Below are 25,486 nucleotides of genomic sequence, written 5' to 3'. Positions count from 1 at the left end.
TGGTGTATCGCCATTTCAAGATGGAGGGCATCCATCTCCTCAGAGATCTTTTAAGAGACAAAGACTGGATGGTACGGCTAGACCTCAAAGTTGCCTACCTCTCAGTTCCAATTTTCGCACCTCACAGGCGTTTCCTACAATTCCAATGGGATTCCCAGTGGTTCGAATTCAAAGTGCTTCCCTTCGGCCTCTCCTCAGCGCCCTGGTGTTTCACCAAATTCCTACACCCAGTGGTGCAGTACTTAAGAGAACGTGGAGTGCGCCTAATTATTTACCTGGACGATATTCTTATCATGGCCCAGGACAGGGATCTTGTGCTGACCCACCTCAATTGGACAATAAAGTTACTCCAAGAACTCAGGTTTATCATAAACTCCGAGAAGTCCAGCCTAACCCCTTCACAGAACATAGATTTCATGGGGTTCCAGATAGACTCTGTAGCATCCTTATTAATTCTCCCGATCAGCAAGCGGAATCTGATCAAGAAGGAGTTGAGGAGAGCGCTTGCCTCTCCGACTATATCATTGAGGACATTAGCTCGCCTCGTCGGCCTCCTAGCCTCATCCATTCAGGCGATTTTCCTGGGGCCCCTGAATTACAGAGCCCTTCAGAGATTGAAGATTCTTCACTATCAGAAAGGTCTTCAATATTCAGAGTTAATTCCCCTTTCGGAGGAAGCCAAGACAGAGATATCATGGTGGCTAGACCACATGGATGCATGGAATGGCAGAGCGATCTTTCCTTCCAATCCGGATGTGGTGATAGAGTCAGATGCCAGCCGTTGGGGCTGGGGGGCACGTTGCGGCCAGGTGGAGACAGGGGGCCGTTGGTCCCCGCGGGAACTATCCTACCACATCAACTGCCTGGAACTCCTGGCAGGATCGTTTGCCATCAAATCCCTGGCTCCTCGCCGGGCTCATTGCTGCATTCTCCTGCGGATGGACAATGTCTCCACAGTCAGTTAAATCAATCGCCTAGGAGGGACCAGATCTCACCTCCTAGCGGAGATAGCGAAGGAATTCTGGCACTTTTGCCTCAGCCAAAAGATTTCAGTAGTAGCGGAATACATTCCGGGCATTACCAATACGACAGCAGATTTGAACTCTCGTTTCCTTCGGGTTGGCAGCGACTGGAGGCTCAATCGGAACATTTTTCAAGCTCTCCAACTTCGTTGGGGGACATGTCGGATGGATTTATTTGCCTCCCGATTGAACAGTCAGGCCCCTTGTTTCTCCAGTTGGAGGCCGGACCCTCAAGCGATGGGGACGGACACCTTCATGCAGTTGTGGCCGAAGGATCTTCTTTATGCCTTCCCTCCTTTTGTGATGATTCCTCGCGTCCTGGCACAAGTGCGTCGGCAACGCTCGGAAATCATTCTAGTGACCCCCTGGTGGAGTGCTCAACCCTGGTTCCCTTCCGCAATGAACCAGTCATGCGACTTTCCGGTGAAGATTCCGTGGTCTGTGGACTTTCTCTCGGATCCGTCGAACAGTTTTCACCCTCTAGTTCTGCAGGGACTGTTAACCCTGCTGGCCTGGAGACTTTCGGACTCAGCAATGTTTTTCTCATCCCAATCTTGGGCCCCCCTCCACTCAGAAAAGATACGAACAGGCCTGGAGGAAGTGGATACGTTGGTGCAATACAAGGAGTGTGGATCCCCTGGGGTCAGAGATTCATGTCATAGCCAATTTTCTCTCGGAATTGGCCTCACAGGGTTTGGCATATAGGACAATTAATAATTGTCACTCAGCTCTTTCTGCAGGTCATCCCCACATCCAGGGGAACCGGTAGGGGAACACCCCTTAATTTGCAAATTGCTTAGGGGTATACTTATGGTAAAGCCCCCACAACCGAAATATACCTCCTTATGGGATGTTAACATCATTTTGCGTTTCCTCGCAAACAATTATCCGCAAAACTGACTATGCTTTTATGTTTGCTCTCCTGCAGAAGAGTCTCAGATGTTAAAGCTCTGGATTTTTCAGGTAGAGTATTTACTCCTAATGGAGTATCTTTTTCCATTTCTAGACGTATGAAAACTTCATCCAAATGTATTTCATACCCCTCTTTTCCGCATAATAAGAAACTGTGTGTTGTTCAATGTTTGAAAAGTTATGAAGATGTCACAAGAGAATTCAGACAGAATGTTTCTGGGCAATTGTTGATTTCATTACAAAAACCTTATAATCCAGTCACTGCAGCAACCTTAGCCCATTGGGTCAAATGGTTATTAGCCAAAGCTGGTACTGACATAAGTGTGTTTGGGGCCCATTCGGTTAGAGGAGCCATGGCCTCCAAAGCCTTTGCTACTGGAGCCAGGCTAGAGGACATCATGGCTGCAGCTGACTGGTCAAATGACTCCACTTTCAAGGTTTTCTATCACAAACCCATTGTTGATGTAGTGTCTGAAGTAGTAAATAGACTTTGAACTAGCATAATCCGAAGCCTCCGGTCCTGACATAGAATTAAAAAATGTCTAGCTATCGCGTCAAGAATTTTAGATTCTATTAAGGACACGGAGGCGAGGATTATCCCTCCCAATATGCACATTTTATGCTAATGGTGTTATAAATGCTAAATTGTCATAGTTTAAAACGTGAATTAAGTACCCTCCCATGGTATACCTCGATATTAGTTGATATTTTTGTCTCACTCAGGAACATCCAACACAACTTCATGAAAATCTCCAATGAATCACCGCTGGCGCAGTTAGTCTCCAACGTCTTGAGATCGTTTCAGGGACCTGGAGGGAGTTCGTTACCAAGTTCTGCAAGTTAACGCATGTTTGAACTGTTTTCGCAAAGAAAGAGGAAGGACTATAGCGTTCAAGCTATTTATGGACAGTATCAGGCCATGATTGGTGGTCTAAGGCTCATGGGATTTGTAGTTTTAAAATCATCGTTTTTATTGGCTGCTGTGTTTGTCAGTAAAGTTAAGAGAAGCATAATCCTCGCCTCCGTGTCCTTAAAGAATCTAAAATTCTTCATGCGATAGCTAGAAATTTTTTAATTTCTAGCATTTCAGTGGTGATATTTGTTTGCGTCCACTAACAGACTACTCGTGATGAGGGCGCTAGAATTGCTTTTTTCACATCCATATTTTAATACATTCTTTTACTCATCTATCCATTCCCCTCAAAGTATTACAACATGGAATTGTGCTTTTAATCTATCCTGGCTCTATGTGCTTTTTTAGGGTTACAAGTGTTTGGTTAACCTTTTGAGAGAGACCTGAGGCTGAAGTGGCGGCTATTCCTTTCTGAGAAAGTTTTATGCAATAGATGCTCTAGAAAAGAGTAGACGAGGATATGCGAATTGTCAGATTTCGCCTGCAAACAACTGCATGTGATGTTGAACAAACACGTTTATGACATCCAGGCCTGTACACATAGACAAACATATATTTTAGATATTTTTACATAATTTCAAAGCATATCCAGGTGACCCCACTGTTTATTAAACCACAGTTGCCATGGCTGCGGTTGTGGTTTGCTTTTCTAGCAAGATGAAAGCGAGCCCACTCTGTATTGCGTCAAGGCAGCGCAGCATGAAATTAGCTGCCACTAGTAGTTTTCATTTATTTTACGACTGATATTCAAGTCTAATATATTTGCTCTACGAGAAAGTACCGTTTCAGTTTTGTTTTTGAACACATTCTTCTTTTTCAGATCCGAACAAGATGAAAAGGCTTTTCATGAATTATTCTTTAGTATTATTATGAACAGAAGAACAGTGCACTGAAAATGAATCTTGATGTGGCTGCAATTTCTAACTTGCACTGTACTAGGCTATCCAACGTAGGTGCAGGGGGGCCGGATCTATGCCAGGTTTTCAGGATAACAGCTATATAAATGACTTCCACTAACTTTCATTGCGAGAAAACATATCTTATGTTGATATACTCAACATTTCACAAGACGGCCCCTCATGAAGCAGTGTTAGACATCCATGCCCAGCTCATTGTAATGCCACATGTTTATTACATTTTTTTCTGAAATGTATAAGGCAATTTAAGCATTCATAATTCATTTCGTTGCCTTTGCATGTGTAATACATGTAACACAGCCCAATCAGTGCTTAATTTGTGCTTGTTGTTTCCGGTGCTGGGCACCGGCATTTATTTTGGAGGGCCGGGGCTTATTCTTCTGCCTTAAGCATGTGCTGCGACCAAAAGACACATATGGGAAAGACGGAGGAAGGGAAAAATGAAAAAGCGTCACAAAGGGAGAAAGTAGAAAGCTACAAGAGTGATCTGAAGGGGCAGGGAGTGGCTTTTTATAGATTAAAGAGGCCCGAGATGGCATCAGGATTACACCGCCTCAGTATTTCGTGTTCGCACATTTAATTGCAGCAGCCGCGTTTTTAAGAGGAGGGCTTTGGGCACCGGCACCTTTTTATTTACAAATTAAGCACTGAGCCCAATGCTTAAGTCGCCAAAAGTACGAGCATGCCAATACGTCACAAATGTGACACAGTGGCGCATGTCTATTGGCTTTTCCAATGCTTTCTTAATTTTCAGGTGGCTGTTCAGCATGCAGACGCACAGGCAGCCAGCTTGAAGAGTTTTTTCTTAAAGCTTGCATTCAAAGATTGTTGCTCTGTGTGTTTAGACATCTGTGTGCACACATACGTGTGTGTATGCACAGCAGCTATCTTGGAATGCTTTTTCTATTGCTTTAAGAAAAGTAATTCCAAGGTGCCCGATGTGTGTGCAAGCACAGCAGTATCATGGAATTGTTTCTTAATGCAACAAAGTATTACAAGATGGTTGTAAACCACGCTCGTGTTTGTACATGCACATACACAGATTGTCGTCTTGGAGTGGATTGAAAGCCATTCCGTCGTGGCCACCCATAGATGCAATGGATGGTAGCAGATGAAGCAATGGAGTATCGGGGGGTGGGGGGTCATTTTTAAATGAAACTAGAGGGATGCAGGAAAGGAGGTGGTAGAAAAGAAAACAGGGAAAGTTAGAGTGAAAGAAAACAATCGCTCACGCACTGCAATGTAAGGTCTTGTGATCAATAGCGTAAGGTTACAAATTATTCAATCAAAACACAGTTAGAGCGAAATGCTCCCTAGTTGGGACAAACAATATAATATGGAGGAAAGTCATTGAACTGGCAGAAGGCAACTGGGACAGTCACGAAAGCCACTGAATTGTGAGCATGGGGCAGATCCAAAGCCCACTCTAAATCTATATTGGCCAAAATAGGTCTGTTGTCAATAGACAAATAAAGATGTCTGTGGTTGAGACTTAAAAATATGTGACTTTTGAAATCCCATGCTGTGCATCCTAGATGCCAACAATCTCCTGGCCTACTAACAAATATCCTCCACTATGAAATTTATATGGTTCGGTGCTCCTGGCAAAGACTGGAAATGCCCTCAACTGCAGATGGACAACATGGCAGTAATCCAGGGATAGCATGGTATTCGGATGTACACAAACAATCAAAGCAGGCCAAAGGCTGTAATCAGTCGCCTATCTAAAAAATAAGTTATATCTGGAACGTATGGTTGTGTAAAAAACATAGGAGATCAAATGCCATTCCAAAATTCAAAGAAGTGTTTAGTACGCCACTGGACGTGCCTGCCCCACCCAATATAACCGCAATGAATGACTCAGATGAGAGGTACAGCACAGCACTACACACACTCATACCTTCCTATATGGCCACCGAATATTCCCCTGGCTAATTTACCACTATGCACCAGCCGCACAAATGAAATGTATTAAGGCTGTGATCACCATAAAGAAGGGACCAACGGACCCCTATGTCGGCGTAGAGGGACCAGCGAGTGGGCTACATGGAGAAGACAACTACGGAAGTAAGGAGAGGCCCAAGAACCAGGATCGAGGAGAGAAGCCTCCCTCGGCAGAGGACTGTGAGCCAGCGAAAGAGAGGAGCCGGGAAGACGACGTCAGTCCAGATGATGAGGGAGACCTCTCTTGGAGCACTGCCTTTCAGTCCAGTGGTTCCCGAGCAGGAGTGGATGCTAGGAGCCATGACCCAAGAGAGCCGTGGTACCAGGCAAGTCCTCTTACCCCATGTGAGCTTATATAAAAGGTGGTGGGCCTTTAAATGAAAGGACCTAAGGGGGAGTGTGTTGCGCCACCTACATGAGTGGGAAAACACTGAACCTGAGCACCTAGTGGAGAGCACTGCTGATATACTGTTTTATATTTATGCTCAAGGGCCACTATACCATATACTGAGAGTCGATAAAGACGCCAAGATACCGGTGACCCATAAAGATAGCACGGTTCAAGAAACAGCTTGGAGACAAAGGGAGGAAATTAAATGTTGCATTCTATTTTCATTTTAGACATGTCCCATAGTGACAGTAGCTCTACAATAAATAACCTATACTTTCTGAGTAAAAGCCTGAGTGTGTCCTTCTGACAGCTGAATAATAGACCACAAAGTGGTTTCAAGAATCAATACATGATCTAAATCCCTCTCTGGACAGTCATCATTCTGAACATATTGAGCAATGACTGCACTAACACAATACTGCCTGCAAAACATCATGCTACTAAAAAGGCTTAGGGTTGGAGTTAGGTCCAGAGCTAGGGTTAGGTGCCGGGCTATGGTTAGAGCTCATGCTATGTTTAGTGTCAAAGACAAGGTTGGAGTTTTGGGCCAGGTTTAGATTCAACGGTAGGCCTTTGGTCCAGCGCTAGGGTTAGGCTTATAGTTAAGGTTAGCCTAGGGTTGGTGTTAGGGACAGGGCCTGGGCTAGAATATGTTATTCAGTATAAATGTTAGATGATATTATGGTAAGATTCGTAGGTCACAATAAAATACTATATGTATATGTTCAACATCTTAGGCAAGAAATGTATGCAGCATGATATTTCTGTAGTCAATAATGTGCCCTATTTCAGAGCACACCCAACACCCTGCACCTTGACAGCAGTAACTACCTATTTATATGCCCTAAAGGAGTCCATCTCCACCTACTTCTATTCAATATTGTGTATCTCTTCTTCTTTGAAAAGCTAGTTAGCCAGATCAAGGGAGAGAACTAATACACCATGGTGTGAATGAGCCAATCGGGTGCCTATGTTTAACATATCATGAATCGACCATGTCACCTCTAATTTAGTAGTGGTACATTTCAGACTGCTATATTTTAATGAAAATTTTACCAACACATTTTTTTTAAACATAAAAATGGCTTTCGATGTCGGTAGTCTTCACACACTTTAAGAGTGTGTTACTGCCTGGCTATCTGTAAAAACATGTGGAAAAGTCAGGTATTTTGCAAAGGCCTGGTAAAGTCAAAAGCAAATTGTCAACTGAGTCAGTGAAAACCATGAGGAAGAGTATGGGAGTCAATAGAAATATCTAATTTTGGTGGCTAGTGATAGAGAATGGAGAGACCTATACACAAACAAAGTAATCAGTGGGTATGTTTTGAATGTATTGGTTGACACAGGCAAATGCATCACTATGATTAACAAGGAATTATTTAACCAACACTGGGATAGTAAGCAGCTAGATCTTCCTGATAAAGCACACATTTCATATGAAGGGTAAAATGTAGAGCTACTGGGATATTTTAAGCATATTCAAGTTTGAAAAGAGATGTGTACAAGGGAATGTTTATTTAATGACAAAAAGGTTGAATAATTTAGGGTAGGACCTTAAACTGGGGTTAAGAGCAAATTTTACAGGATGGAGATTGTGAAAGTGGAGAATGCTACATGTTGATTGAAAACTTCAAGGAGATGTTCAGCAATAAACTGAGGAGAATAATGGGTATCACCTTAAGATTTACATCAAAGAGAATGCAAGTCTGGTAAAACATAAATGAGAAATGTGCCATGTAGTATTAGATAGGATTTGCCAAATTAATTGAAGAAAATGTGTACTGAAGGGGTTCCTTGAACCTATTTAGTCATCTCTGTGGTTACCCCCATTGGTTATATTGTAACAAAGGAAATGTTAGCAGTTTGCATAGATCTTATTATGTTTGAATAAGGAGATTTGGATAGGCTCTCGCCCCCTTCCATATACTAAAAACAAATTCATGAAGGTCTGTGGTGCTAAGTGGTTTAGCAAAATTGATATGGTGTCTGCTAATCACCAGGCTGAAATTAGACCTAGAATTTAAAGCCTCAGACACCATTAATGTCACCTCTGGGCACATTTAACAGAGGAGGGTGCTGTTCAGACTAGCGTCCGCAGTTTTAGTTTTCAGAAGATAATGTTTAAAGTTTTGGAAGGCAGCAAACCTGCGGTCTCTTTTCAGGCCTACATAGTCATAGCTGGTTGGGACAGATTTCACCATGACAGAATTTCAAATCACTTGTTAGAACATGTAAGAGAAGCAATAAATAAAAATGCATCTTTAGGAGGAACGGAATTGAGTATCTGGGACATATGTTGCTTGATCAGACAGTTGACAGAAAAGAGGTTGCTTCATTTTCAGAACTGTGTGACTTTTACTAGAGGTTTATTCAGAAATTACTAAAAGAAGAGACTAAAAATATGAACATTTCACTAAGACAAAAAGTGCTTCAATGAGACAACAATAGTGATTGTGGAATTTAATGCATTGAAAGAAAACACCGTATCAGGAAAAGAATCTGAAAACATATAGTCCTAATACCATGTGGTACTATTACTGCAAATGCTTGTAAGTAGATACTGGGTGCAGTACGGTCTCAGACAAAAGGAGACAATGTCATGACCATTGGGTTTGCATCCACATTATATCAAGCTGAAAGGCTATACTCGCTCGTCAAAAAAGAACTTCTAATATCTAGGTGGACCTTTGAAAATTTAAAGATTTGTGTGGGGAAGAAATTGATCGCAGGCCACTGATCATATGACTGTGGTCTTTATACTGAAAGGGAATGTGGTCGAGCATTATGCATCCACAATTGCAAGATTTGGGGCAAAGTTATTACTGTATCTTATTTAAATGATCCACATACTAGGTGGAAAGCTTGTCAGATCTGATTTGTCAAGGGTGCATTCACTGTGTAAAGAAAACGGTGTGGGGCGCAAGGAAGAAGAATGTTTTACATTTGTCATTGATGTGATGAAATCAGGTTGTGTGCTGGTGGAAGAGTAGTTTGAGACCATAAAAAGGGATGAAGGTTTGTAGTTGGTACAAAATGTATTGTCCAGAAGTGTGCATGAGAAAGATCAGTATTAGCTTCATCCAAGGGCCTCATTCACAAAGGTAAACTTACACTTTGTGTACGTTTACAATTGTTTGCTATTTACAAAGGGATTTACAAATACTTTCTTTACGAGTGCAGAGACTCCACGAATAAATTATGTGTGGGGACCCTGTACTTGTAAAGATACTACTCATAAATCTCTTTGTGAATAGCAAACAATCATAAACTTAAATGAAAATGTGAGTTTACCTTTTCTGAATCAGGCCCGAAGTGTTTGTCAAGGTTGCTGATGAGCAAAATTAGTTATCGAGGCGTGACACATTTGTTCTACCTTATGAGCTGCAAGAATAATGAGGCTGGAACATTAAGGCCACTTTGGTCAGTTACTGAAGCACTTGGCCCTCTCTGCATGGCCACCCCAAACATTTTGCCTTAGTCCCTCCTGATTGGCTGAACTTGTGAAACCAGTGCTAAGGTGCTCGTGCTCTCTCTCCCTAAAATATGGTAACATTGGCTTACACTTGATTGGCACATTCATTTACTTATAAGTCACTAGTAAAGGTGGTACTACATGTACTCAGGCCTATACATTAACTGCTGCTAATGGGATTGCAGCACGTATTGTACCACTCACATACGTATCCCTTTAAAACATGTCTTGTGCCAGTCATTGCACCTGTAGTGCAGTTATAAACTTCTAATTCAACCCCAAAAAAAAACCAATCCAGGCTTAAACCTTCCTTTCTAATACATATGTCACCTCTACGGGTAGACCCTAAACAACCCTTAGGGCAGGGAGCAGTGTATTACAAAAATTGCACTTGTCAGTTTTACATGTCCTGGTAGTTCTTAAAATCATTTTCCCTTCAGTAAGCCCTACCTCTCTCATAGGTAAAGATGGCAATTCAAGATCCTCACTGTCACCTACAAGGCCATGCACGACCTCGGACCCTCTTACATTAACCATCCTCCCAGGATGGGAGGGGTGGAGCTTTGTACAGCCCAACTCACTTTTCAAAGGAGTGGCCTCAGCACACTTTCAAAGGACTCAACACCAGTCTTTTGTAACCACAGACATCCTGGGTCCAGGGCTGGGAAGAAGGAAATTCCAGAGGCATCTGTGGCGAGAAACTCCAGACAGTTCTTTCACTTCAAAGCTGACACCAGGTCCTGTGGATACTACAGAAGAAGGACTGGCCTGCTGCCAGATGACTGCCCTGCTGCTTGAGGCCTGCTCTGCTCTCTTAGAAGGCAGACTGAACCTGCTACCTTCATCACAGGCAGAGTGACTCCAAGGTCTGGTGTCTAACCTTCTGTTCTGAGCTACGATTAGTCAACAGGCTCCAGAGGCCTCCCTGTAACTGCCTAGCTGACCTTCTGCACTGGCCCTGCCTGGACCTGCAACTGGACTTGCCTGCCTGAGCCATGCAGGCGTCTGCTGAAGTGAGTTCCTGATCCCCAAGTGGTGCCCCCCCAGAACCTGGATCCTTGGCTGGCATCGGTTGAGCTCCTCCTGTGAGGAAAAGGAGAAAGCCTGAAGTTTTGGGCTCTACGCATTTGCACTACAAGTCGGGTCCCCGGAGCTTTGCATGGACAGTCATTGCAGGCGGCAAGATCCTAGCACAAATGGGCACGTCATAGCGAAGCTCTGGTGGACCTGATCCTTCACAATACAGAGAAAGATAGCAACGACGTAGCTTGACACAAAACCAGAAGGCTAAGCACAGGTAAGTGACTTTTTGTGGTTCACCCGGACAGGAATTGTGGTTGTTGTTTGAGAATGGTCTTCACCCTGCCTTCCTCAATCAAAAACCCAATTCCCTACACTTAACAAAGGTTGAGTTCAGAATTCTAGTAGCAATATAAGTGCCACAGTCAGAGTGTTTTTGCATGGGGATGGTCAAGTATTTGAAAAGTGAGGTGCATGTCAACTAACGTAAAGGGCTGTGACAAAAAGTGCCAACTGATTTTTTTGAACCAGTTTGTAGCCTGGATTACAGAAATAGATTTGTTTTAGTGGATTAGTATGGGAAATCCTGGGAGGTGTAATTCATACCAGAACCTAACACAAGATCAGTAATAAAAGATTTGAAATCATTTTAATAAGGGATGGTTTTCTCAAAGAGACAGTATAGAACGATTGTTTTCAGAGAGATTGCAGGCTTTTACTAGAGAGCATCATTAAACATCATAGGATTACGCTATATCACCCGAAAGTTAACAGGATAGTAAGCGAATTAATAGAATGTTGGTTGAGTTTGTTCAATGGACTAAAAGAAGGAAGGTGAATAACAACAGATTATGGTTTTATAGTGCTAGGCCTCGTATGGATACAGACATTAGTTGATTGGATGTCCTAATTTGAAGTACATGGAGGAAGTCTAATAAATTGGTTGCGGCAAAGACACAGCTATCGTCGTTCAGGTATTAGCCTCCGTTACTGCAGTAAATCTCTCACATGACTGTATGCAGCTTTTATGATTAATCCAGTTTTCTTATACTATTATTCATACGGCACTATAAAGGTGGGTGTTTATGATTTATTGTTTCTTTTTATTGTTTTCTGATAAGGGAGCTTTTACATATTTTACATGAGCTTCTGCTTACTTTATGTTTTGCTAAGAGAAGAGATTAATAGTAGTCCACATCATGGTTAAGAGCTACGTTGACACTCTCATACAATTCTTGTGACCTTACAAGTCTAACACTGTACGATACTAAGGCAATGATGGGTTTGTTTTTCAAAGTATGGAGATCCTAAACCTGTTTGTGTCCCTGGGTCTGTTGATTGGCTGCAGTGGATAAAAGCTCCTTTAATCTAGGGAGATTTCATGCCTTTTGTCCCTGTGCCCAAATCCCTGGTTCCTGTTTGCATCAATAAAATACACATTCTGACTTTAATCTCACTTCTTTGTAGTAGTCCATATTACCAAATATAGATGTAAAAATTTCTCGAGGGAAAGTGAGGTGGTACTAGTCTAAATTATTTTCACATTTACTTCATGGAAATTGTGTTTAAGTAAATAAGAATTAGGCATAGTTCCCCGTGAATTGTTCTCATTAAACACACAACGGTCCTTTGAAGATTTGAAACTGACATGCTACAGATTTAATTATTATTATTATTATTATATTATTATTATTATTGAGCTCCCCTTCGTTTAACTTATGAAAAGGAGATGAATTTCTAAAATTATGAGTCTGCACAAAGGTAACAGCTGTTGCGCTAACAGTATCCGTGCATTCACGTTATCTTACAATTGTCTACGACTTTCTAAGGAAAATGATGTAATTATCTTACCCCAGGCATGATGACCTCTTCAATGTCACCAAAGATGCTTTCCCAGCTCTCCGACTCGAAGGGAGCACTATCCGGGAGGAGGGCTCGCATGTATCCGGGCTCCACTTCAGGGTTTACGCGTCTGTCCCTCACAGTACTCAGGTACTGGCAGATGTAGTCTACGAGCTCCTTCCCTGTACGTGCAAGGATGACACTTTCAGCTCGAGATGCTGGAAATTAAAATCTGTGAATCATCAAGATCTTAACATACAAATCATTCGAACGCCCAGTCCGAAAATGAAACGTAAATATGTTGTTGGTTTTCGTATAGCGCTTAGTGCAGGACAGCATCATGTGAAGAAGTGGTTTTATAGTATTCTAAATTACATATATAAAATATTTCTATAAAGCCTATATGGCTTAACACAGGCTCGCCGCTCCGTGCATCTTCAATGCCATATATAAAATGTAAAAGACTGTAATTGAATATTACAAAACGAATCACTATCTATGTAATAACAACAATTACAACAAAACACTCTTGAACACCAGGGGCCCGGATTTACAAAGACCTTTTACATAGGGCTTGTGTTACCTTTTTGATGCAAATCAGACACAAAATCCATTTTGATATTTACAAAGCAACACAACTGTCAATTGTGTTGCTTCATAAAAAGGAATGCAACACAGCGCACTGCACTGCATTGCATTACTTTGCATCAGGGAGGTGTTTCATGGGTGGTGTGTGGGCATTCCTGTGCATCCAACCATGGATTTTGACACAAATTCATATCTACAAAGACTTGTAAATGTGTTTGCGCCAAAATGGTGCACCTTCCAGAAGATGGCATAAGGAGGAAAAATATCTTTATTTCTCCTCATTATTTCGTCTTTGTGTGCATGCTGCAATTTGCAGCACACATACAAAGAGGAAACAGCCTCAAAGAACAGTTTTTGTGCAGGAAGGTAGCCCTTTCTTCACAAAAACTATCCTGACCTTAACACAGACACCCTAGCACTGTCGTGCATGGGTGCCTGTGTTAGCGTTAGGCAGCCACGAATGCACCAGAGCATGAAGAGAGCAGAATTGCACCATTAATTTGACAATATGATACGGTTCTGCTCTTGCCGGATTCATGCAACCCAATGCAGCTGCTTCGTTCTCTTTGCCGTGTTGCGTGAACTCTTTGAAAATATGCCCCATATACCTGGAGTATAAAAATGGGTCTCAGTTGAAGGCCCACAGGCTCGTTATGAACAAAATTCAGATACAAGTTACAGAGATATAGCCAATTATATTGAATGACAGCCCACATGTACAAAGCATGTGAGGATAGTGAGAAAATCAGTCTGGCCTTCATCAAATGATACAGCGCCAACAAAAACAGAAGTACATTGTGTTGTATTGCAACATTTATGTAGCACTTACTACTGCTATGTGAGGCCCGGATGCACCTGGCCTCTGAGGGCTGCATAGTATGCCTTGCAGAATGTGTGGTTGGAAGGGTGTTGTTTCCATGTTGTATGTGATGACCACTGAGGTGCGGTTATCATGTTATGGAACGCAGCACTTTGCAGTGTGGATGAAGAGGTGTAAGAGATAGATGCGCGGTTTATGGCTTTGAGTAATCTGGCTCTGCAGGTTCCTATATGGTATTTCTTATAATCATAGCTCATTTAGCTGGTTAATGCACCAGGTTGTCCAATCTGAGTTATTTGTTTAAACGTTCATGTTCCGGAGCAGGTACGATTGGAGAGATATATGGTGGGGAATCTGCTGGGTTCTATTTTATTAGTATTATCCCATATCAGACTCTCATTGTGAGATGTAAAGAAGCGGTCAGAGCATGTAGCTAGTTGGGACTTTCAAGGCAGACCAGAGTGCTCAAATTGGCCATCAGTGTGTTGCAGATCTATTCAGGTATTTCATGACTATTCAGTTGGTGATGGCTTCTACATCCACTCAAGGCTCTTAGCGGGCTGAAAGGCAACATGAAATCGAGGATGCGGTTAGAATACCACTGCTGAATATTGGTCACACGGGGAAACAGGTCTGGGTCGTTTACATGTTCCATAACAAAAAGGTGTGCGTGCACTAGTGTTCAGGGGCTGATCAGTCACAAAGGGTTCCAATAAGCATTGTGGGGTCTTGAACATTGGATTGCTTATGTCTACCATAAAAGACGGAAGCCTGCAGCTGAGTCAATAAAATACTTAAGGAATATAATTGAGACAAATAACCATGTCTGCTTTGCAAACTGAATACAATGAAATATTCTAATATACAAATCGAATACACTGACATTTTCTCCACAGCAATTCATTGTCCAAGCCTGGTCTAGTTAGCTGAGTGGACTAATGCATTCACTCAAGAAATCAGTGTTTGACCTCATGATCACAGGTTTGAGTCCTCTTGGGTCCACCCACTTTTTCATCTATCTGAGGTTGATAAAAGGAGTATCACTAAGTTGGTTTACGATAAACTTGTTAATCGGCATTTAGATGCCGCCATGGGCCAATGTAAAGTTTAAAAACACACTTTACATTAATGTGAGCTGAATCTCAAAGAAATTAATTAACTGAATTGACAGTTATAATTTTTATGTCAGACTGTTTAATTCTGAGATTTATGACTGCTTATCTGATTCGCAAACCGTCTACGTTTATGTGTGTTCCCCCCAGTTCTGGAAGTTCTGCATTCAAATACATAGTATTCAAATATGTTCTTGCTTACACCCGAGTTATATAACTCTATTTTTGTAGTCTCTACGCATAAAAATATGTGTAGAGAAAGTTAGGAAACATTTTTTTTAACATGTTTTGGTTTCCTTCATTAAAAATAATATTTTATTAAATATATTCCAGCCCTGCACTCTTCTGTTGTGCCTCCTGATCATATCCCTACTCGCATATTCTCCCTAATTTCTTTCATTCTCCTTGTCTTCTGCCCAGGGAAGGAGATCGGTCCCACTTCTGTCCATCAAGCGGTCCCGCAGTCACTTGGGTTCCAGGTCCCCTGCCCTAGCTAACTTCTGATTTATTTCTTCATTCATTTCCCCTCCTTTCTTTCTCAACCTCCTTTTCCTTCCCTCCCCCATTGCCGCATAAGTGGTGTTCCCTATTTCCTTCAGAAGGCCACTTCAGTGAGCATCATGCTCCCTGCACAACGCTTGTCCCCCAGCTCTTCACTACCACAATCCTCCGTTCGGTCCCTGCTCTCGTCCCCTATGTTCTAGTTCCGCTTTTACTAAATACCTGACGGGTTCTCTTATTATTTAGTATTGATCACTCCATTGGAGTGCGTGTGTTCCCTCGCTCTCTCTTCGCTATCCCTCCACATGCTCGGTTTCCACTCCCTCTCCTTCCAGATGATTATGACCCAATGCCCGACTCCAGCCAAGGCTCTGCCAGATGCAAAGTACTGCCGGGCCGCTTGCTTTCATTCCGAGCTTCTGGCTAGAAAAACGTTGTCGCTCACAACGAACCCTGAAAATATCGAAAATAAAGATGCAGAGCAGTCCTTAATTTGTAAAAAAAAAAAAGAGTGTCCGTGCCGAAACTCTGTCCAGAAACCCGCGGTCGTAGCAATTAACCCTGTGCACCGAATACCAAGGCTGGCAGTCTTAAATGCACCTCGTGCCGCCTGAATCTACTGCCAAGCCCTCCCGGGCCCTTTATCTCACTCCTGCACGTTCCTACTATCTTCGTTGGTGAGGTTTCTCCGTCTTACTCCTCTTCCGTTTTTTTTGATCTGTGTATTTCTCCTCTTTGCTCTCCGCAAATATTTGATTCAGAAAAATAAGTGCCATTCCCCAAAAATAAGTGCGGTCAGTAACTTCCCCCAGTGGGGCGGTAGTACATCCACTGCGGGCTGGCACAGAGAAGTGAGAGAGGAAACTATCACCACCCACTGCGCAGCTCCCACAGCACTGCCACTCTCGCACAGCTGAGGTGCGGCCGGATCACGACGTCGCCTCTCTCCTCTCTCAGCAGCCCTGCCACACCATGGCTTTTCCATCTGGCTGGTGTAATGCATTTGGGAACCAGCAGTCTTGGACAGCCTTACTTTTTGAGGGGTGGCTCTGTCTTGGGGTCACAGCCGCATGTTAGGTATGTGGCAGGTCCCCCGGGCACCTAGAATAGCCTGCCAACAAGCAGCAGGCCCAAAACACTGTGTGGAATAGTGGATGAAATGGGTACGGACACTAAGTTGGCTCAGCTTGCCATGAGGGCTCTTGCTTGGTCCCCGGGTAAGTCCTCTGATTGTATCAATAGGCACTACACAATGGCTTCTGGCAAAGGCAACACCGAATAGAAAGAGACTCGGGGAACTGTGGGGAACTACACAGTCCATGGAGCCAGCCTTCCTAGCCAGCCAGATTTACTAGTTTTTCCTTGAAAACTAATAATCAAGAAGCCCACAGCCCCCAGGACTAGACAAGGGTCTTCGGGTACCAACAGTGCTGAGGTATGTCCATCAGTGAAGAGAATTATGATCTGAGCCCAATCTCTCTTGTTTGGGGTCTGGCAGATAAATTAGTGGTTGGCAGGAGGCAGGGGCATAGTGCAGGGTGTATATACACCCACATGTGTCAGTTTGAATAAAGGTGTAACATGTATATTTATAAGTATACATATGTATAGTTATTAAACTCCATATACCAACTCTAGTTGAATAACTGTAATCGAATAACCGATCACAAACCACTGACCTTTGGTGTTAAAGGGAGGAAAGAAGAATATTTAACCTACAGTCTCTGAACTGCATAATATGTAGTCCTGGATTCAACTTCCCCACTTGACCAAATTGTGTGATCCACCGCTTATCTCTTTACTTCATTAGGGCCCTGATTACAAGCGTAGGTGCTGTTTAGCTCACCTGATACCACAGGGTGCATTATTTATCGGGTGAAGTAAATAGCACTTATTTCGGGTTTATGGGGAATAACATGCAGATTTTGGTGATTAACACACCAAAGCCACATGATAGAGTAAATACTGTATGCTTTTCCCCTATTAAATTCTGGCAGGTTTGACTTGCAGAAATGTAACAAGCTTTGAGGTATGTAATGCATCCGATCACCATTGGATGCATTAAATGCCTTTTAACTTGTACTCCCAAACTGTGCGTAAACAATATACACTATATAAATAGAGCTGCAATGTTATAAGGACATAAGGTATTCTTGAATGTTTAATGTTAAAAAAAATACTTCTTCCAATATATGTTACTCTACTCAATGATATAATCATATGTGCTTAAGACACTGAGAAAAGTTTTTTTAAAAACGTATATATTTTTTCATTTTAAAGACTATCATATTTTTCATGGAATATATTACCTGTTTTACTTTCTTTAATAGCTCGGCTCATCCTTTGGTTAATGGAGCCAAGCCAAACCTCTTGCTTGGCTCTCCCCAAGGCACTCCATGCCCCCCACAGTAATCCAGTGTCTCCTACACCATTGACTAAATGCATTGCCTTTTAAGATATGATACAGGCTATATGTCACCTGCTGGGATTCTAAAAATGTATGCGTCTATATTACTCATAGTAAGAGGCTGGCTTCAGGTGTACACATACCTAGTACAAATATAATTGTCTTTTGCAGTCTGCACTAGATCCCTTACAGTGGTCTGTGCAGAGGATGCTTCTGTTCCCACAGCTGTTCATATTCCAGGCTCTGATACTTTATGAAAACAGAGATCCTTGTACTAAGCGAATTTTCTGAAAATTATGATGTCCAATTGCTTCCTAGAAGTGACTTGGGAACTTTTTGTTGATGTGATCACCAGTATGAGCAATGCCTGTTTCACAGTGGGGAGAAAGTGTCCAAGGTGAGACCAGAAAATGTCAAGAATGTCAAGGACAGGCCTATCTTTTTATGTGCGGAGTTCCCCACCCTGACTGCGGAGTCTCCGCACCGTAAACTTACTATTCCAATGCAGTTTTGTGAGTACTGTAAAATCGTAAACTTAAACTTGTACGTTTACCGTTGTGAATCAGGTCCATTTGGTCAACACATTCAGAGACAAATCGTGCAATACGATTGACATTCATTCACTTAAATGCTAAGTGCAGAGGAAGTGGCATCACGCACCCTCATGATGACATCACAGGGTTGATCCACTGTCTCACCATTAGCTGGGACAAATCATTTTTAAAGCATGTGCAATGTAGGCAGTTGACCAGCTTTCCCCCTGGGAAAGTATAATTATTTCTATCCCACAGCTGTGTATTTCGCTACCTCAACCATCAAGGCATAATTCAATATCGTCAGGCAACAGAAGGCTTTGGTAGGCAGAAAATGACAATTCTGGGGCCAGCGAGGTCCGGCCTGTGCTGCAGATGGAAAGGGCGGGTGCGCAGGTCGCACGCGTCCGGTTTACGGCTGTTCCCGATGGGCCTCCGAAAGCCTTGTGCTCGTTGAGAGCTGCGCACCAGCTGCCCTGGTCGCTGTTGGACTCCGGGGCTAGCGTGTGGCGGAGAGCTGAGACTTGAAGTGTGTGGAGTGAATAACACAGCCTCCGCCCCAGCAAAGCCCCAGAAACACTGCACATTCAATGACCTCCGCTTGTGTTCTCAACAGCCCTTCAATGAGTCAAGCTATGGCGCCCGGAATGCAATGCGGCTCGAGAAGCTGGTAGCGCCGGAAGGTTTCCCACTTGTCGATGGGGTCGCCTGGCTGCTTAGCCAAACCCCCCTCTGAAACCAAGGACAGTGAAGGCATCTCTCGATGAGCAGGGTTTTTGAGAGGGGGTCGATCCTACTGCTTTTCTATGTCACCAGAAGAACATCTGAAGGATCTTCCCTCTTTTGAAAACAAAAAATAAAGAAAATCGGTTACATATGGGAAAGTTCTGGAGGGTCAGTAGTCCGCGGGTTTGCAACCGCAGAGATCACTTTGGGTAAGAGGGATCAGAAAAATAGCTGCATCCTTTACTTTGTGAGCCAATTTCGCTCATTGGGGGAAGTATGGGAATAGCATTCCTCGGCATTCCAAGGCTTGACGAGCCTTGGGAATTTGTGAAGGACCACAAACATTTATGTTTGTCTGTATTCACAAACTACTATCATTCTCTTATCCAGCCTGGAAAGGGTTGTATATTTGCTTCAAGCTAATGCTGGCATAAATAAATCCCCTTCCCAGGGTAGGAAGGGAAATTAATCACCCCAGATTTAGTAGGGTAGGGGTGTTGGGGAGGAAGTGGTTATTGCAAAAGAAAAAAAAAAAAACCCAGTAGAGAAAAAAGGAAAACAAAATGTGCATTTACATAGGGGAATCCATTTCTCTTGTGCAGATTTCTTCACCAAGGAGAACTCCACTCAGAGGAAATGGATGTTATCAGACAAAACCATGTGATTTCCAAAGAAATCCATGTGGAAGCCTGTGCATGGCACAGCTTTCAAGGTAAATGCCGATTGCTGTTTGTGAATTCCAAAAAGTAAAAACGTCAAAACCCCAGTGTATATAGCCTATTTCGTATGAATTTGGTCCCCATGCATACACTAAAGTACTCGGAGGATATATGTGCATTATGGCAGCCCCGAAGCAGCCCTCAGTGCAGGTGTTTAAGTACATGCACTTAATAAAGATACAGGTGAGCTCTGGAGCTGCCCCCTAGCATTATGACAGGGGTGCATGGATCAGGTCAAGATTGATGACAGTTCATTCTGATATATATATATATATATATATCAGTAATGAAACAATAAGCCACATATTTAACTGATCTGCTTGATGCACTGGTGTGTGTGTGTGTGTGTATATATATATACACACACACACACCAGTGCATCAAGCAGATCAGTTAAATATGTGGCTTATTGTTTCTGCTTGATGCACTGGTGTGTGTGTGTGTGTGTATATATATATACACACACACACACCAGTGCATCAAGCAGATCAGTTAAATATGTGGCTTATTGTTTCATTACTGGTATAGCGGCGAATGACAGTCAAGGCTAGCGGTTCACTGTCACAGCTCCCTTGATATCAATGTTGGGACCCACGTGCATGCTCTGGATATGTGAGAGCTCGATGGAAGCCCTCCTACTGGGATACCACTATACGATAGACCAGGACAGTGGTACATTGTGAGAGCTATGTAGCTACTTGCTACAGTTGTGCATGCCAGTGCATACCAGAAACTTCTGGGGATGTTTGACTTTTTGGATAGTGGCACATAGCAGATGCGGATGGAGGTGCATTGTGAGACCTCACAAGGTGTCCCTAGACATCTCCATTTTGCCACAGTGGTGGATGATAGTCCAGAGTAAAGAGTTACAGACTTGTGATAGTGGTGCATGGAATGTCTGCGCAGAGGTGCATTGTGCGACCATGAGAGAGGTCTTTAGACATATCAGTGATACCCCAGTGGTTCATCACGGTCCAGGGCAGAGAGTTCTGTGAATATTTAGACATGTGATAGTGGTGGGTGGAAGGTCTGCGCAGAGGTGCATTGTGCGACCACGAGAGAGGTCTTTAGACATATCAGTGATACCCCAGTGGTTCATCACGGTCCAGGGCAGAGTTCTGTGAATATTTAGACTTGTGATAGTGGTGCATGGAATGTCTGCGCAGAGGTGCATTGTGCGACCATGAGAGAGGTCTTTAGACATATCAGTGATACCCCAGTGGTTCATCACGGTCCAGGGCGGAGAGTTCTGTGAATATTTAGACTTGTGATAGTGGTGCATGGAATGTCTGCGCAGAGGTGCATTGTGCGACCATGAGAGAGGTCTTTAGACATATCAGTGATACCCCAGTGGTTCATCACGGTCCAGGGCGGAGAGTTCTGTGAATATTTAGACTTGTGATAGTGGTGGGTGGAAGGTCTGCGCAGAGGTGCATTGTGAGACCATGAGAGAGGTCTTTAGACATATCAGTGATGCCCCAGTGGTTCATCACGGTCCAGGGCGGAGAGTTCTGTGAATATTTAGACTTGCGATAGTGGTGGGTGGAAGGTCTGCGCAGAGGTGCATTGTGCGACCATGAGAGAGGTCTTTAGACATATCAGTGATGCCCCAGTGGTTCATCACGGTCCAGGGCGGAGAGTTCTGTGAATATTTAGACTTGCGATAGTGGTGGGTGGAAGGTCTGCGCAGAGGTGCATTGTGCGACCATGAGAGAGGTCTTTAGACATATCAGTGATGCCCCAGTGGTTCATCAAGGTCCAGGGCGGAGAATTCTGTGAATATTTAGACTTGCGATAGTGGTGGGTGGAAGGTCTGCGCAGAGGTGCATTGTGCGACCATGAGAGAGGTCTTTAGACATATCAGCAGTGCTTTAAATGGAAAAATAGAAGTGCAGGTACCAGTGTACCTGCTTGTTTCTGAGAAGTGCCGGTACTCTCTCTCCAATTAAAAGTATTACGTTTTTCTTGTGATATGCCGGTACTCTCCCTCTCAAAATAAAAAAGTGCCGGTACTCAGTACCGGAGAGTACCGGCCCATTTAAAGCACTGCTAATGCCCCAGTGGTTCATCACGGTCCAGGGCAGAGAGTTCTGTGAATATTTTAGACTTGGGATAGTGGTACGTGGAAAGTGCAGACAAGAGATGTATTGTGAGACCAAGTGAGCGATCTCTTTAGACATATCAGTAATGCCCCAATGGTTCATCACGGTCCAGGGCGGAGAGTTCTGTGAATATTTTAGACTTGGGATAGTGGTACGTGGAAAGTGCAGACAAGAGATGTGTTGTGAGACCAAGTGAGCGATCTCTTTAGACATATCAGTGATACCCCAGTGGTTCATCACGGTCCAGGGCGGAGAGTTCTGTGAATATTTAGACTTGTGATAGTGGTGCGTGGAAGGTCTGTGCAGAGGTGCATTGTGCGACCATGAGAGAGGTCTTTAGACATATCAGTGATACCCCAGTGGTTCATCACGGTCCAGGGCGGAGAGTTCTGTGAATATTTTAGACTTGGGATAGTGGTACGGTGAAAGTGCAGACAAGAGATGTGTTGTGAGACCAAGTGAGCGATCTCTTTAGACATATCAGTGATGCCACATTGGTTCATCACGGTCCAGGGCGGAGAGTTCTGTGAATATTTTAGACTTGGGATAGTGGTACGGTGAAAGTGCAGACAAGAGATGTGTTGTGAGACCAAGTGAGCGATCTCTTTAGACATATCAGTGATGCCACATTGGTTCATCACGGTCCAGGGCAGAGAGTTCTGTGAATATTTTAGACTTGGGATAGTGGTACGTGGAAAGTGCAGACAAGAGATGTGTTGTGAGACCAAGTGAGCGATCTCTTTAGACATATCAGTGATACCACATTGGTTCATCACGGTCCAGGGCGGAGAGTTCTGTGAATATTTTAGACTTGGGATAGTGGTACGTGGAAAGTGCAGACAAGAGATGTGTTGTGAGACCAAGTGAGCGATCTCTTTAGACATATCAGTGATACCACATTGGTTCATCACGGTCCAGGGCGGAGAGTTCTGTGAATATTTTAGACTTGGGATAGTGGTACGGTGAAAGTGCAGGCAAGAGATGTGTTGTGAGACCAAGTGAGAGATCTCTTTAGACATATCAGTAATGCCCCAGTGGTTCATCACGGTCCAGGGCAGAGAGTTCTGTGAATATTTAGACTTGTGATAGTGGTGGGCGGAAGGTCTGTGCAGAGGTGCATTGTGCGACCATGAGAGAGGTCTTTAGACATATCAGTGATACCCCAGTGGTTCATCACGGTCCAGGGCGGAGAGTTCTGTGAATATTTTAGACTTGGGATAGTGGTACGGTGAAAGTGCAGGCAAGAGGTGTGTTGTGAGACCAAGTGAGAGATCTCTAAACATCTCAATACTTTCAGTGGTACATGACAGTTCAGGGGGCGAGTTCTATGGATACTATAGACCTGGGACAGTGGTACATGGCAGGTGTGGATAGAGGTCCATTGTGAGACCATGCAAGAGGTAAGGACTCAGTCCTTATACAATTATTCCAAAAGTAACACTGATGAGTACCTCTGCTGTCGTTAATAAGTCTCAGGTTTGTGGCACGGTTGGCAACTTTAAGACCTCACACTGTAAATCACAGGTGGACGTAACACTGTTCTGAAACCGCTTTCTTGTTACGTTCCACGAGGGCCTTCCACTTTCTTAATCTGACAGTTTGAGTATTGCTAGCGCGCGCGCGCTTCAGCTTTTCACAAAAGCCAAAGTAACGCTCCATTTTCTCAGAGCGTACAGTGCTTGCGAAAATGAGTGGGCCGTGGGAAACAATGGAGCAGGCACGTAACCCCATGGCAGGATATGGCACGGAAAGGGAAACGTGGATAGTTGGAGAACTCACTTTTTTGTTCACTGTGCGGGCGATGCTAGCATCGCCGTCCGATTTTAAATTGTTAGGTCACTTGATTTTTGTATGATGTGCGCATTGTGTCCGGAAGTAGCTCAACGCTCCTAACCAGAAGAGCCAAGCCTGCTCAGATCCACTGAAAAATCATCGAGCTGTTAACCAACGTGTTTCGAAACATCTTGTCATCTTGTCCTTCAGCAACACTAGTTGAAAGTTGATCTTTAGCTTTCATGTCCATCTTCGTGTTCATTAATGTAGTAAATTTGTTTTTAGTTTCTCTATATATGTAAAATATAATAAATGTATATTCCAATTAAAGAAAGTAATATCTTTAAAACGAGATGTGAGGGAATGCATTTTGAACATATTTATTCTGTATGGGAATAAAATCGAATTAGTTAATATTAACTATAATAATAATAATAATAATAAATAATAATAACGACACCAACAATAAATAACAAGGAAAATTATAACACGAATATCATTACATAATATGACGCTCTGCCCTTGTTAAAATAAGAATGATAAAAAGTAATAAAATATGGCGTGCAACGGTTGCAGGAAAACGTTTACAGTCCTCGTGGCGTCTTGAGGAGCCGACAGAAACGCTTGACCGGGGAAAAATGACTGCCTGGGGGTCCCTCTCTCGACTCGTCCCACCCATCGCCCTCTCCCGGCTGAAGTGATTTATGCGAAAACATCTGGATCATTTTTACGAAAAAAAATTTTTTTCCTAAATTACGCTGCCTATCGAGATTTCACCTTTTCGCGGTTTTATAGTGCTATCCTAAAACCCATTTCCATGTTCTTGCCCTTGAAAAATGTGCCTTGCGGTGTTATTGATTTGTTTCTTGGCGCTTGTTGGGGAATTGGAGTAAAAACTAAACAATCTTGGCATTCAGATTGGGAGGATGTGGTAACGCTCTGGTTACAGCAGTCCCTCCCTGCACCTGGGTCCGGGCGCGCCTCAGACTCACCTCTCCGTCTGTACTCCTCAGGTTCCATGATGAAGCTGATCTTTAACTCTCCCACCTGCACACACTGCGTTCAGGGCTCCAGGTTCGGCCAGTTGCTTTCATTGTTTCACCACGTGCCCCGCTGCCCTTTTTATACTCTTACAATGCTGCGTGACTGCATCGTTTTCCTACGTAAGCGGCTGAGCTCGGTCCATTTCCGAATCCCTCTTACGTCCAAGCCTGACTCGGAGCATGTTTGCTTTCTTGATGTGTTTGATGCCCTCGCTTGATTCTCCAGGGGCGTAGCTTTTTTTTTTTTCTTTTGTGGGGGTGGGCGATTACACCCCCCTAATATATTTTCTGGTAAATAGTTGAATAAGGGTCATTCAGTTGGGCATGGGGAGGTGACTCTTGGATTTCACCATAAATGTTTGCCTTCACACAGACAAAAAAAAAAGCACACATTCTTTCCCTTTGTCTTTTTTAAAGTCTTCAAAATTTTCCTAAATTTACAAAGTACCGTTTTCCCTCACTTACTACTCCTACCTACCAATCAGTGCTTATTTTATAAATAAAAAGGTTCCCGTGCCTAAAGTTCTCCTTTGAAACGCGGGGCTGCTGCACTTAAATGTGGGAACAGGGGGCCATATTTATACTTTTCGGCGCAAAACTGCGCCAACGCAGTTGTGCGTCAAAAAATCTAACGCCGGCTAACGCCATTCTGAAGCGCCATTCTGAAGCGCCATGCGGGCGCCGTATTTATTCAATGACGTTAGCCGGCGGAGCTGCCTGGTGTGCGTA

The 25,486-nt window shown here is 43.4% G+C and overlaps 1 protein-coding gene across 2 annotated transcripts in view; it reads right to left on the bottom strand.

Annotated features, from left to right (window-relative positions):
- The window catches only part of HDC (histidine decarboxylase), a 107,027-nt gene extending 82,097 nt beyond the window's left edge, over positions 1 to 24,930 (bottom strand). For both annotated transcript variants that reach the window (XM_069222549.1, XM_069222550.1), the window contains exons 1-2: positions 24,707 to 24,930; positions 12,443 to 12,615 (exon numbers count right to left, since the gene is read on the bottom strand). In XM_069222549.1, the coding sequence (XP_069078650.1) occupies positions 12,443 to 12,615; positions 24,707 to 24,734 (201 nt within the window). In that variant the 5' untranslated portion in view covers positions 24,735 to 24,930. The remainder of the gene's footprint in view (positions 1 to 12,442; positions 12,616 to 24,706) is intronic.
- Between the last annotated feature and the right edge of the window lie 556 nt (positions 24,931 to 25,486).

Source organism: Pleurodeles waltl, chromosome 3_1 (assembly GCF_031143425.1).
Source record: "Pleurodeles waltl isolate 20211129_DDA chromosome 3_1, aPleWal1.hap1.20221129, whole genome shotgun sequence".
Classification (NCBI taxonomy): Eukaryota; Metazoa; Chordata; class Amphibia; order Caudata; family Salamandridae; genus Pleurodeles; species Pleurodeles waltl.
This window is presented reverse-complemented; position numbering and strand designations above follow the sequence as displayed.